The sequence below is a fragment of the Clarias gariepinus genome, chromosome 17 (assembly GCF_024256425.1).
Source record: "Clarias gariepinus isolate MV-2021 ecotype Netherlands chromosome 17, CGAR_prim_01v2, whole genome shotgun sequence".
Lineage (NCBI taxonomy): Eukaryota > Metazoa > Chordata > Actinopteri > Siluriformes > Clariidae > Clarias > Clarias gariepinus.
In genome coordinates this window covers 28,393,387-28,406,854 of record NC_071116.1, presented here as the reverse complement: position 1 = coordinate 28,406,854, position 13,468 = coordinate 28,393,387, and the positions used below count along the sequence as shown (strand labels likewise).

The 13,468-nt window shown below is 37.6% G+C and overlaps 1 protein-coding gene across 3 annotated transcripts in view; it reads right to left on the bottom strand.

Annotated features, from left to right (window-relative positions):
• dpysl2b (dihydropyrimidinase like 2b) overlaps positions 1 to 11,399 on the bottom strand; it is a 36,172-nt gene extending 24,773 nt beyond the window's left edge. Inside the window, exons 1-2 of one of the 3 annotated variants that reach the window (XM_053515730.1) lie at positions 11,180 to 11,399; positions 10,607 to 10,832 (exon numbers count right to left, since the gene is read on the bottom strand). In XM_053515730.1, coding sequence (XP_053371705.1) covers positions 10,607 to 10,798 — 192 coding nt within the window. In that variant the 5' untranslated portion in view covers positions 10,799 to 10,832; positions 11,180 to 11,399. Of the gene's footprint in view, positions 1 to 5,549; positions 5,788 to 10,606; positions 10,833 to 11,179 lie in introns of those variants that run through there. The other 2 variants (XM_053515729.1, XM_053515731.1) reach the window with 2 other exon arrangements.
• Positions 11,400 to 13,468: the final 2,069 nt, after the last annotated feature.

The following is a 13,468-nucleotide window of genomic DNA, read 5'->3' as shown; positions in this document are numbered from 1 at the left end:
TAAAACAATTAATGTAGGGTTTTTGTTAAAGTCCTTGGATTGAGGCTAAATGTCTATGTCCTGACGGTGGTGTACAGAGGGGATAAAAAAACAAACATAAAATGGTGTCACTGTTTGAATACTTACAGACCTGACACTGAGTTTGTGCAAAATACACACACCGATTAAACCCAACACCAAACACACAAATCACTTCCTGCAGCCTAACCGATTTAAAGTCCTAGAGACTAGCTGGTACAGAACCGGTACCACGTCGTTCAGACGCTCTCACGCTGAGACGGAGAACACACCAGGGTTCTAATCAAACATTAAACGCTGCGTACATGATGAACTCCACTGCCTCGAACCTTCCAGCAACAAACTCTACTGTCTAGGAATCTGATATCTGATCATCCTAAAGGAAAACCTGTGTGGTGGTGCGATGCGGTTACAGCCCTACAGATTTCAGTTTCTCCTGTTTCTCTCATCTCTTCCCCCCCATTATTTTTTTTTACATCCTGGAGCACAAAAATAGCCTGAAAAATCCCACATGAGTGGAGCTGTGTGTGAGTGTGTGTGAGTGTGTGTGGGCATGGGAGGGGGGGTGGGGGGTATCCTGACACACAATGCAGGCCGTGAGAGAAATGACATTCCTGGAAGACGCGTGTGTGTGTGCGTGTGTGCGTGTGTGTGTGTGTGTGTGTGTGTGTGTGTGTATAAGAGGGAGAGAGAGAGAGAGAGAGCAAGCTCAGGAGCGGAGATGGCTGCAGAATGAGGTGCAGTGCATTCTGGGAAAACAATGCAGTTGCCATAGTAACCAAGCATGTAGGGAAAGAATGAAGGATTTCCAGTAGGTTAGACGCAGCCGAGTGTTCAGCTGTCACAACCGATTTCACCGCATAAACGCAGCATGAATTTTCACACTGCTGGTGTTTTTCAGGCCTCACAAACATTAAGATCACGTTAGTGCCAAAAACAAATCATGCTTTAATCACTAATGATTGAATTTATGGAATACTGTTTTTTTTTTTAGACATATAAGTTCATTTGTGTCTCAGGTTTATAATTTATATATATTTTTTTAATTATCAAAGATTATATGTAAAACATGACCGATAGACCAACAAATACACCGATCAGCCATAACATTAAAACCACCTAGGATTTATGGTCCACTTGTGCCGCTGGGGAGGGTCTGGCCCCCTCGGGGCGTGGCTTCTCAGGGCCTCTGGGGCGCTGTGTTGTCTGGCGGCAGGATTTGGGTAGCGGATCCTTTGGGTGCTGTGGATTGAGGGGCGGGGCCTGCATGGATCAAACTTTTTTGTCTGGCGCATTTGTGCTGCATTGACGTTCCCATGATCCTGTTTACCAGCTGATGTACAGCCGGCCATCAGTGTTGTTCAGGTCACATGACAGTGGGGTTCAGTTTATGGCTGATCGTATATTCAGGTGGAAAATACATTGAAGACGGTAAACACTTTTTGGATATTGTCAATATTCTGATAATTAATATATGTTTAAATAAATAAATTTAAAAAACATACCTGGGTATTAATTAATTATTATTTTTTAAATTCAGCTGATTAGGTTATATATATATATATATATATATATATATATATATATATATATATATATACCATAAGATGCCTTACAAGACCTGGAAAACAAATCTGACAACAATCAAAGTTAAAAAATATATATATATTTTAAGAATAGTTTTTTCTATAAACGAATCCTTATCAAAAAAATTTTTTTTGCCATTTGTGCTTTGATTTTTTTTTATATATATTTTTTTAATTCATGCCATTTTTGCTGTGATTTAGATGAAAATTACGAAAGTAGTTTTTAAAATATCGAAATCTAAAATATTAATTGCTTGATTAAACCTGTGCCCACTTTGTCTGATCAAACTAAGAATAATTTAAGAATAATTTACTGAGGGCTGAAACTTTACAGCTTCATGTTGTAAAATGACGTATTTATCACGTAGAGCACGAAATGTAGTTTTGCATATCATGTGAAATAAATAAAAAGATGGTCAGGACTGACATCTAAAATTCTTGAAACACACACACACACACACACACACACACCGTCAGAGCAAGATGGCCGTAGCTGCACGTGGACAGGCAGGTGGTGAATCAAAGACATCATTTATTTTTAATGACGAAGAAGGGATTACACTGCTGTGTGTGTGTGTGTGTGTGTGTGTGTGTGTGTGTGTGTGTGTGTGTGCACACGCATGCACACTAGCAGCTGACCACCAATGCCCTGCCCCACCCAATTACCCAGACCTTCTGCTCCTCACTCCCCAGAGCTTTCATGTATTTGGAGGAAATTAGAGGAAATACTCCACATGCAGATCTAATCACTGGATCTTTCCAGAAAGACCTGGGAATTGAATCAAAGTAAAAAAAAGTGAGCTTTTACATGTGACTGCGTGTGTGTGTGTGTGTGTGTGTGTGTGTGTGTATACGCGTGTGCGTGTGTGTTAGTGTAAATTTGCTCTGACTTTTGGCAACGTGGTGTGAACGAGTTTGTGGTGAGTGATTAGGATTAGACGGTTTAAGGAAACAAGATAAACAGCACAAGGTCGTTTTAGTCTAAATCGGGATCGTTCAACTCCACATGTGGTGAAAGAAGACTTTCGAGAAGCCAAGATCATAAGAATCATATATAAAAATTTCTGACAAAAAATTACCTGTTTTAACCTGTTAAAAAAAGTCAATCTAAACATTTAAGGTGGTAAAACTGCATGAAATAAAAGTGTGTTTTGACTACAGGTTGTACCTGCTTTCACTTGGAAAAAATACTTTTACAATCTGTGTTGCATCTTCTTTAATTAATAAATATTTAAATGTTGTAGTTGTTTATTATTATTATTATTATTATTATTATTATTATTTTTACAAAATTAACATATTTTTTGGTTTAATACAAAAATTAATGTTGTATCTAGTTTGACTTCCAAAATTGTTTAAAAAATTATCACAACTTTTCTGCCTTAAGATTAAGAAAGATAAAAAAAAAATCAAAGCTATTTTAAGGAATTATTAAAAAATTAAAATAATTCCTTGCTTTGACTAATTATTACATTTAATTTTGTATCTGCTAAATATATATATACTAATGATTATTTTTAAGAAATCTGCTTTTACTTCTTAAAAATGGTTAAAAACACGAAAAGTGTCCACTAACAAAGAAAAGCAAATAAAAGTTAGAGTTGTGTGACATTAAAAAATAAACAATGTTTTAAATCTACATTGACTAAGAAGAACAATTCCAAAAAAACAGAAAAAAAAGTGTAGGGGAAAATTATTTTTAGATATAAAAAAGAACTATTTCACAGATTATATAAAAGATAAAAATAAAACCATTAAAATGTATAATGCATTAACCTTATCAATTTTTATAATTGAAATTGTAATGTTTCAAGCTTGACTTTAATAAACCTGTGTATTCTTTGAAAAAACTAAAATTCTAATAAAAACATGTTTTGATGAAAAATTACAAAAAATATTTAAGCTGTATCTGCTTTGTCCTTGCTTCTCTCTGATATTTTGCATTTTGTGTGTGTGTGTGTGTGTGTGTGAGAGAGAGAGAGAGAGAGAGAGAGAAGTTTGTGATAATAAAGAAAACCAAGCTAAACAACATGAGGTTATTGTTTTGGATGAATTTAGGATTGCTTCACTCCACATGTGGAGCAAGAATGCTGTGTAGAGGCCAAGTTTGGTTTTATCAGCAGATAGGAAACGTATTAGTCGAGCTGAGGATGGACAGATGGAAGGAATGATTGATAATTTATAGCCAGCATCCTGTGTGTCTGGGTTTGTTCTTAAAAGCGCGCTGGTATTGAGTCTGGTGTAAATATTGCGGTTGTGTTAGGAGTCCGGTTCTGTCAGCATGCAGGCAGCTGGTACTGATGGACATGAAGAACAGGGGTGTGGCTCTGTGTCTCTCTCTCTCTCTCTCTCTCTTTCTCTCTCTCTCTATTTTACACACTCACTTACTCACTCACTCACTCACACATCCACACACAGCTACAAAATCAACCCCCTCTCCCTTTTCTTTCTTTAATTCTTTAATTTTATTCTCACTCTCTCTTTCTCTCTCTCTCTTTTCTACTCCACATTCTTCAACCGTGCCTTCACGTCCCTGCAGCTTTGCATTGATCCGAAAGGCATTTCAGACACAAGTCCACGCCGTGAAAGCACATGCTCCTATACGCTCAGTCATGGCAGCTGGCTCTGGCTTGAGTAACACAAAGGACGAGAACGGACGCCTAGTGCATAGAGGCCGTCTCGTGTCCCCGAAGACCTCCTTCCTTCCTCCTCCTCTTGTAAAAGCCCACCAAAAATGGCTTCCTTTGTAATGATTGCCTGCAAAGATATCCCGGCCACCGGCTGAACCAAACAAGAAGACGTCATGTCATGCAGCCTAATGCATATAAGATCATCACGAACACCTGTTTCTTGCCTTACTGTGCAATTGAAATAAAAAAGCACGGTTTCCAAAAGTTCCACAGCATTACTGTACGTTACAGTGGTGCAAAAATAGAAAAAAAAAAAAAGAAATGCATGTAAGAAGAATATGAATGCGTGTCTCTGGGTGGTACCGTGTCTAGTCTATACCTTACCGCATGTCGTGCTATATAATTTTTATTCAAAGGCACACATTTTCATTTTTAAGCAAAAGATAACCGTGACATCCCTGAGACAAGCAAAGGAACTATAATGATAATAATAATAATATCTCTGTCCCTCATTAAAAAAAAACACTTCATGATATCTCCAATAGGGGACACCAGACCCTCTTTCCTGTCGGGTTTTTTTTTTTTTTTTTCCACAATCCTACCCTGTACCGCTCCCATGCAGCTGGCCCTGGCTGCGGATGGGCGGATGCGACATTAAACACATAGCAACTGGGTTGTATAACTCATAACCTTCCCAAAAAAAAAAAAAAAAAAAACAATAAAAATAAATCAAATCGAATCATGCATAAGATTTCATCTTGATCATAGTCGGAATAAATCCTAGACATGATGGTAAAAAGAAAAATATCAATCTGGCAACCCAGAGTCTGAGACCCAGTCGCAGCCTTGAACAAAGAGATCGGACATGCTCGATCAGCTGGTTTGGGGGTCAATAACAAGCCAAGACGCTTTACACTGACAAATAACACACAGCATCGTGGCATTTAATTTTTAAATCATTTAATTCTAATGCATGCGGTTATTGTTTTATGCGCAGCCGGTGCACGAGATCCTGTCAAGTGACATCCTAACATCTGGATAAAAATGTATTTAAAATATAGAACACATGATAAGGAACGCAGCTCGTGCGGTAGGGATGTTTTGCAATAACTGCCTTCTTCTTTAAACATTCATATTCAAATGTAACCAAAGGTCGCAACATCAAAGCGCAGAAAGCCTTTGATGCAGGACAGTTTAATTCCTGCGCATCTCCTTATCATTTGTCCTGCAATGCAAAGCATTTATATATATATATACATACAGGGAGAGATTTCCCCTTTTTTTTTTTTTTTTTTTTTTTTTGCAATGAACTCACAGTGATGCGAGGGATGTTCTTCTTGCCCTGATATCCGGACATCTTCACCCTCTTCTGGCTGAAATAAGATGTCAAACAAAACACTCGAGCGCTTCTCAAACAGGCCCTGCTTGTGCGGTCGGAGGTCCGAGACGATCGAGCCGAAGACGCGAAAGAAGGACAAACCAACCCAAAGGCAAAGAAAGAAGGATTATCTGCTCTCGGGTTTTCTAAGGCTGATGCGCCAAGAAGGACAGAAGCAGCGTAGCGCGCATGTGCAAAAGCCCCCGCCCTGTTCCATTCCAAATGGACAGACGTTTAAGCCACGCCCATCTCCCAGTCCAAGAAATGGGTGGAGGGAAACATTGTATCCAGCGTGTGATCAAACGCTTCTGAATGCCAAGCGAGCCATGGGCTTCACGGAACACGGGGCAAACTGGGCAGAAATGCGGCCCGTGGTCACATTGGTGGCACTGGATCACAGCTGCCACCCCTGAGCCACCATGACTTGCCACCCCGATCTGAGAGGCTTTTAGACTACATCTACAGAGCAGAAGTGACATGTCGTGATGTCACTATCGTCATTTTTTTTTAGTCAAGATTTTATTAAAATGTTCTACAAATGCAAACTTGACCTGAGGAAAAATAAATGCTGCCATGCCTTTGTGAGGTTTATATGCAACCTAGTGAGGTTTTTATTTTATTTGATTACGAACATATCAAAGAAAATGAAAAAAAAAATATATACTATAAAATAGCATATTTCTTTCAATAAAAATTACATTACATTTTGTTGTTGTTTCTGGGATCTGGAATTTCCATCAGGATCAATAATCTATCTATCTATCTATCTATCTATCTATCTATCTATCTATCTATCTATCTATCTATCTAATGCACAGAACAACACACACACACTGTACACCCCTTACTGTACTGTATGCTCCACCCATACGTATTACTGCTGTGACATACTATTTTTAACCCTTTCTGCATTACAAAGGGAGTGGCCATCTGTTACAGCTAACCATCTGACCCAACAAGATCCAGTCTCTCTGTACGTTCCTGGAGGAGAAATAATAATAAACGAAAAAGCTTTAGATTCAGTCTAGTGTTTTAGCCCTGCTCTATCACCCTCACTGAGCGATCTCTCTTCATCATTTCTGTGTTACATTCCAGTCTCTGTTTAAAGGGGTTGTTAACCCAGATAGACAGACAGACAGATAGATAGATAGATAGATAGATAGATAGATAGATAGATAGATAGATAGAACAAAGAGAGAAATAATTCTATATGGCTACATGAATACATGGATGGATGGATGGATGGATGGATAAAGATAGATAAATAGAAATGTAGAATGGATGAATGTTAATATAGAAACTAAACAAATAGACTGGTATACTGTATATTAGACAATGAATTGATGGCTGGATGAAGGCAAAATTGATGGATGGATGGATGGATGGATGGATGGATAGGTGAATTTAAAGAGCAGACAGAAAAATAGGTTGTGAGGATAAAAGAAAAGTAAGTGGCAGATAGATAGATAGATAGATAGATAGATAGATAGATAGATAGATAGATAGATAGATAGATAGATAGATAAAACAAAGAGAAATAATTATATATGGCTACATGAATACATGGATGGATGGATGGATGGATGGATAAAGATAGATAAATAGATATGTAGAATGGATGAATATTAATATAAAAACTAAACAAATAGATAGACTGATATACTGTATATTAGACAATGAATTGGTGGCTGGATGAAGGCAAAATTGATGGATGGATGGATGGATGGATGGATGGATACAGAAAAGTAAGTGGCAGATAGATAGATAGATAGATAGATAGATAGATAGATAGATAGATAGATAGATAGATAGATAGATATACATGTGAATATTGTATATGAATGGATGGATGGATGCGAAACAGGTAAATTAAGCCTGACCATTGACAGATAAAATGGAGAGATATTTCTGTATATATATATGAATAGGAGAAGTAGGCAGATAGATAGATAGATAGATAGATAGATAGATAGATAGATAGATAGATAGATAGATAGATAGATAGATACTGTAGATACTGTAAATAGATAGAGTGGTCACATTAAAGTGCATTAGTCCAGCTGCTTCACCACAGCTGTGTATTGATCTGCTTGTTCATTACATGCTCTCAGTGAGAGAGAAAGAGCTGCAGCGTTTTACCTCCACACAGAGCGAGCGAGTGCAGTCTTGTGAGAGAGAACAGCTCAGTGTCATGTTACTATGCCTTAAATCATGTGTCTTCCCCTTTTCCTCTCCTCTTCTTCTCGTGATCACATGGACTTCTAGGATTTATGATTATTAAATGCATTCTCTCTCTCTTTCTCTCTCTCTTTCCTAAACTGCTTTTCAGTGCAACAGGGAGAGAAAAGCAAATTCTCCTGAATCACTCCTCCGCCATTCCACCACTCCCGTTTTCTCGCTGTCGCTGTCGTTAGACGAGCTGGGTAACTATGGTTACTGCATCCCAGATATCGAGAGTTCCCTGTAGTCTTCACAGGTCTTCAGAGGTACAGTAGAGGAGGAACATGCAAGCAAAGCCTTGAAATTTATTAAACGCCGTCTGATTCATAGCTAAGAGGTGGTTTATGTTAACGAGCTCATTCTTATACATTATTGTTTCTATAGTAACAGCTCGTTCATAGGGATCTGTATATCTGATAATCATACAGTAATAATAATAAAAACAGACTTAAACTGTTAATTAACAGAGAAAAACATAATCACTGATGAAGTCAGATTTCTGTAAGGAGATGTTTATTTAACATTTATGGAAGGAGTCTTCAGTTTCAAAGTTTTGTAACAGTCAGAGATAATCTGTAACTTTACATTTTCCGACATCTTCAGGAAAGAGACGGCTATGTTTTGTGGTTTCTTGGTAACATGATAGGATGAGAGAGAGAAAAAAAGACAAAAATATGACGATGGTGAAGAGATTAATGTTTGCAGCTGCTAATCAAGTAAGAACACGAACTGACTTGTGACTCGTATGTTCTACAACATTAAACTTGACAGGTCATTTGATAGCAAAGTAAAAATTGGCATTGCTGGCAAATTGCTGTGGTATAAGGGGAATGCAACACTTCAGGATGTAGGAACAAAACTGCCTGAAACAAATATTTTTTAGATTATATAAAAAAGAAAAAACAGCAATGGCATATACAGTAGGCTACATATCAATACAGTACTAAAGTGCTCTGTACCCTGCAATTCTTTACATTAAATTAAATTAAATAATCTAGATTAAATTAAATAAATGTCAACAAAGGTTTATGTAAAAACCTCAGCAGCGACCTCATTTCCCCTCTCGTCTGTTCCAACCACTCAGCATTTAGTATGAGCAGTAAACTAATCACCGCCTGATCATTTGTCATCATCTGCACCTGTTTCTCACTGGTTAAATGTGTTTTATACTTCAATGATTCATATGTCACTGTGTGGCTTAACAAGCAAAAAACATTCCTCTGAAACTGCTCAGATACTAAAAATGAGATTCAGAACATCTGGAGAACTAAAGTCTGGCTCTTAGGAAGCAAAATATGAAGAATGGAGTTTGGGGGGTAAATACACACATAATGATGCATAAATTTGTGATAGATTCTGTAATTACTAACTATTTATGTTACAGTGTAAGCTAAATTGTGGTAATCTGCATTTAAAACCAAGTAAAAAATATAATACTAATACCTCCTCTATATATTTTGTCTCTTCCAGAATATTTAGTCTAATCTGGACCATTTTGTCTAATTTAGCATAATTTTCGTAATCCAGAAAAACACATCTAATCTGGTATGTTTTGTCTAATGCTGAACAATTTCTCTTTTTGTAAATTGTAATTTTATTTTATATTGAATATTTTATCTAATCTCGGTTTAGAATAATCCATTTAGAATAATTATAAATATTTTTTATCTAATCCTAAATAGTTTATGTAATAAAGAAAATTTTTTCCAGTCTGTATTTTTTTTTTTTTTACATTAAACAATTTTTTTTACCTTGTTTTCCTTAATTTTACCTATTTTATCAAATCTGGACTGTGTGTCTTGTTTTTGTATTTTGTCTATTTTGTCTCAACATTTTGCCTATTTAAGGATAATTTCTATATTCTGGTTTATTTATCTTAATCCTTAATAATTCTTCTAATCCAAAACAATTCATCCGTTTTAGAAATTTTATCCGGCTGAGATCAGTGTCTCTTATATGAAATATTTGTCATTCAGATTATTTATAATCTGGAATATTTACTCTAATTTTGTCTAATTCAGAAAAAAAAGACTATAAACTGATAAAAATCTGAAAATCATTTAATAAAGTAAAAATCGTCATCATTGGCAGATTTCTGTGGTATAATAGGAATAAAACATTTCAGGATGTAGGGGAAAAAATGCCTCAAGCTTACATTTTTGGGTAGGATTAGGCAAAAACGATTACCAAATCCAGAAATCCTAAAGGTGTTCTTTCAAAATAATCTGTCAAATCCACTTTGGCTAAAAAGGCTTAAGAGGAGACAGCATTACCTAAGTTAAGTAGTTCCATAGTCACTTGGCAGTAAAGTAGCTTGCATTTTTTTGGGTATTGATTTGCTTTATCAAGGTTTTTTTTGTTGTTGTTTTTTTAGTTATGAGGCCAAAATATTCTGTCAGTTCATCACTAACATCATCACTAAATTACCAGTGACACTTAACACCAAGGACATAATAGCGAAAACATTCTGGTTACCATATATGGATGGATGGATGGATGGATGGATAGATGGATGGATGGATCTATCAATCCATCCATCCATCCATCATCTATTTATCTATCATCCACCCACCTTCCCTTTACATGTATGTTGATTTCTGTAATTGTCTGTCTGTCTGTAGTTATACACACATGTGAAGGAATGGTGGGTGGATGATGGATAAATAGATGGACAGCAGAAAGACCGAGATCATTAGCAATAGATGGACAATTAAAAGTAATGGATATGGACGATTGAATGGATGGACCGACGGACAGATGGGGTCTCATCATACCTGCTCATTGAGGTTCTGCAGCAGTTCTTTGCCAGCACTCCTGCGGATCTCCACCTTCCGGTTGTCCATGTTGGAGCTCCTCTGCTGTCCCTCCTTCTTCTTGTCGTCTGTCCAGAGCGAGTCGAGGGGACACAGCACGCCACACAGCCTGGGGGTCGGGGAACTCCTGGACAAATCTCCGAACGTGGACATGGCTCAGGCTAGAAGCTCAGGTGGAGTGAAGAGTCTGAAGCACAGAGGAGCGGAGGAGTGACTCAGTGTTCAGGGTGAAATCAAACCGCACCACCACCACCACCATCATCATCATCATCACTGCTAACGCCATGCACAGGCAGCACCAGGGTTCAAGTTCTTTACTTAATAATAATAATAATAATAATAATAATATTAATAATAATAACAACACACTGCATGCAGATCTTAATCTCACATTATGTGCAGCTCTTTTTTTTTTCTCACATGCATGTAAACCCTGGCGCTTTACACAAACCCCACCAACGCTCATCTCGTGTTTTTGTAAGAACATACACATACACGTATACATATAAAGGTGTGTGTGTGTGTGTGTGTTACCGTGCAGCAGATGTGATCAGGGTGCGTCTGCGGGCTGCGCGGGATGTCACGCACAGCGTCGTATCCGGAAGTGCTGCGCTTTCACGCGCTCACCGACGCTTCTGATCTGCACTTCCTCCGGATTGATTGATCCTTTTGTTTTGCTCCGTCTGACCACCCCGGCCGTCTCCACGCGCGCACACAGGGACGCGCGCGCCCGCACACACACGCACGCACGGACGCACAGACGGACGCGTGCGCGATGGCGTGCCTGATCTCGCGCCTTGGTTAGCGGCCCTCGCGCATCGCACATCTGTAGCGAAACGCTCCGAAAATCCGAGAAAGTTTGCGGTAACTCGGTGGTGCGTGTGGCCCCGCCCAGGGCGCTGTCCGTTCAGCACCACGCGAGCCAGACCTCCCACGCATTACAGCTTACACAATCCATAAGCCCTATCATACACACATATGTACACACACACACACCTTTTATTCCTTTTATCATCATAAATGAACCGAATCAGTGCAACATGTCAAGTTGCTTTGAATATGATCTTGTGCTGATTTGAGTTGTTTTTCACAAGTTCTCTTTTTTTTTTTTTTTAAGAAACTGCAAACATGTAGAGTATATGAGCCACAGCCATGGACATCAGGTAACCACCCGTGTTCCTCAAACAGACTCAAAATCATTAGGAAGGTTAGAAAGATCAGTGGAAAGATGACGAGCTCGGTTAGAATTTTACAAAGAACAATCATCATCAACATTCGCTTCAAATGATCCAAGGGACTATGTGGGGTAACATTGGGATCTTATTTAAAAGGTTTCAATTATCGATGGATGTTGAAACTAGGAACTTAGTTAGAAGGTTCCAGGGAATGAAGGAACGTTAATATTAGGAAGATGGTTATAAATTCAGAAGAAAGTTGCTTTGCATTGCGACAAATGAAAATTGTTAAAAAACGCTCTACAATTACAAATGGATTGAAAAAACCTCTAAAAAGAACGTTAGATGTTATCTTTAGGAACATGGATTAATCGTTGTTTCGAAGGTATGATGGGGTGTTAACATTAGAAACTGGGTTAGAACTCTCCAATTATGATGGATGTGAACTTGAGAAACATGGATTGATAGAAGGTTCCAGGAAAACAACATGCATTAACATTAGAAACTTGGTTGTGGCGGTTGGGGGGGGGGGGGTGGGGGGGGGCTAGGAACTAAGTTATAAGGTTCCAAGGAATAAAGAGACGTTAATATTAGGAAGTTGGTTATAAGCCTCTAAAAAGAATCATGTGTTTTAACTTTAGTAACATAGATAGATGGAAGGTTTCAGTCAAACAATGTACATTCACATTGGGAATTTATTGCTAACCCTAGAATTTTACAAAAAAGAATGTGTGTTAAACTATGTACAGTAGTTAGTCACCGGTATTAGGTAGTATCAGGTGGCCACTGGTGTTCCTTAGAAACGTATTTAAAAGGTTTTAAGAAATTATAGGCCTCACCAATAGGAACCATTAGGAACCTGGACCCAAAGTTCCTTATTTCCTTAGAACTTTTTACCCTTCTGGTTAAAGAACAATGGGTTTTAAATTAGGGTGTTGGTTAAGTAATGAAGGGTTGTTAAATTTAAAACTTAGTTAGAAGGTTCCAGGAAATGAAGGCACATTGATTTTAGGAAGTTGCTTATGAGAGTCTAAAAGGGCTTATTGATGTTAACTTTAGGAACATAAATATATTCCAGGGAAGATTACAATAAACATTAACATTTGGAACTTGATTCAAAGGTTACAAGGATGTGCAGTTACATTAGGAAATTATGGGTTTCAGGGAATAAAGGGACGTTAATATTACTAATAAAAACAAGTATTTAGGAACATCAATAGATTCCAGTGAAGATTCCAAGGAAACAATAGACATTAACATTAGAAACTTGGTTAGAAGTTTGGAAGGAACTATGGGTGTTTACCTTCAGAATTCAGTTAGAAGGCTCCAAGGAAAAATGGGTGTTAACATTAGGAACTAGTTTAGGAGATTTAAATGAACAATGGGGAACAACATTAGGGTTATAAGGTTCCAAAGAATCATGCATGTTAACTGTAGGAACATGGATAGACTCCAAAGACTCCAAAGAAATAATAGATGTTAACATTGGAAACTTGGTTTAAAAGGTTTCATGGAATTATGGGTTTTAACTTTAGGGAATTGGTTAGAAGCTTCCATGAAAGAATACATTTATTAACTATGAACTTTTTTTTTTACAAAATTCCAAAGAACAATGAGTGTTTAAAAGGTTTCAAGGAATGATGATTGT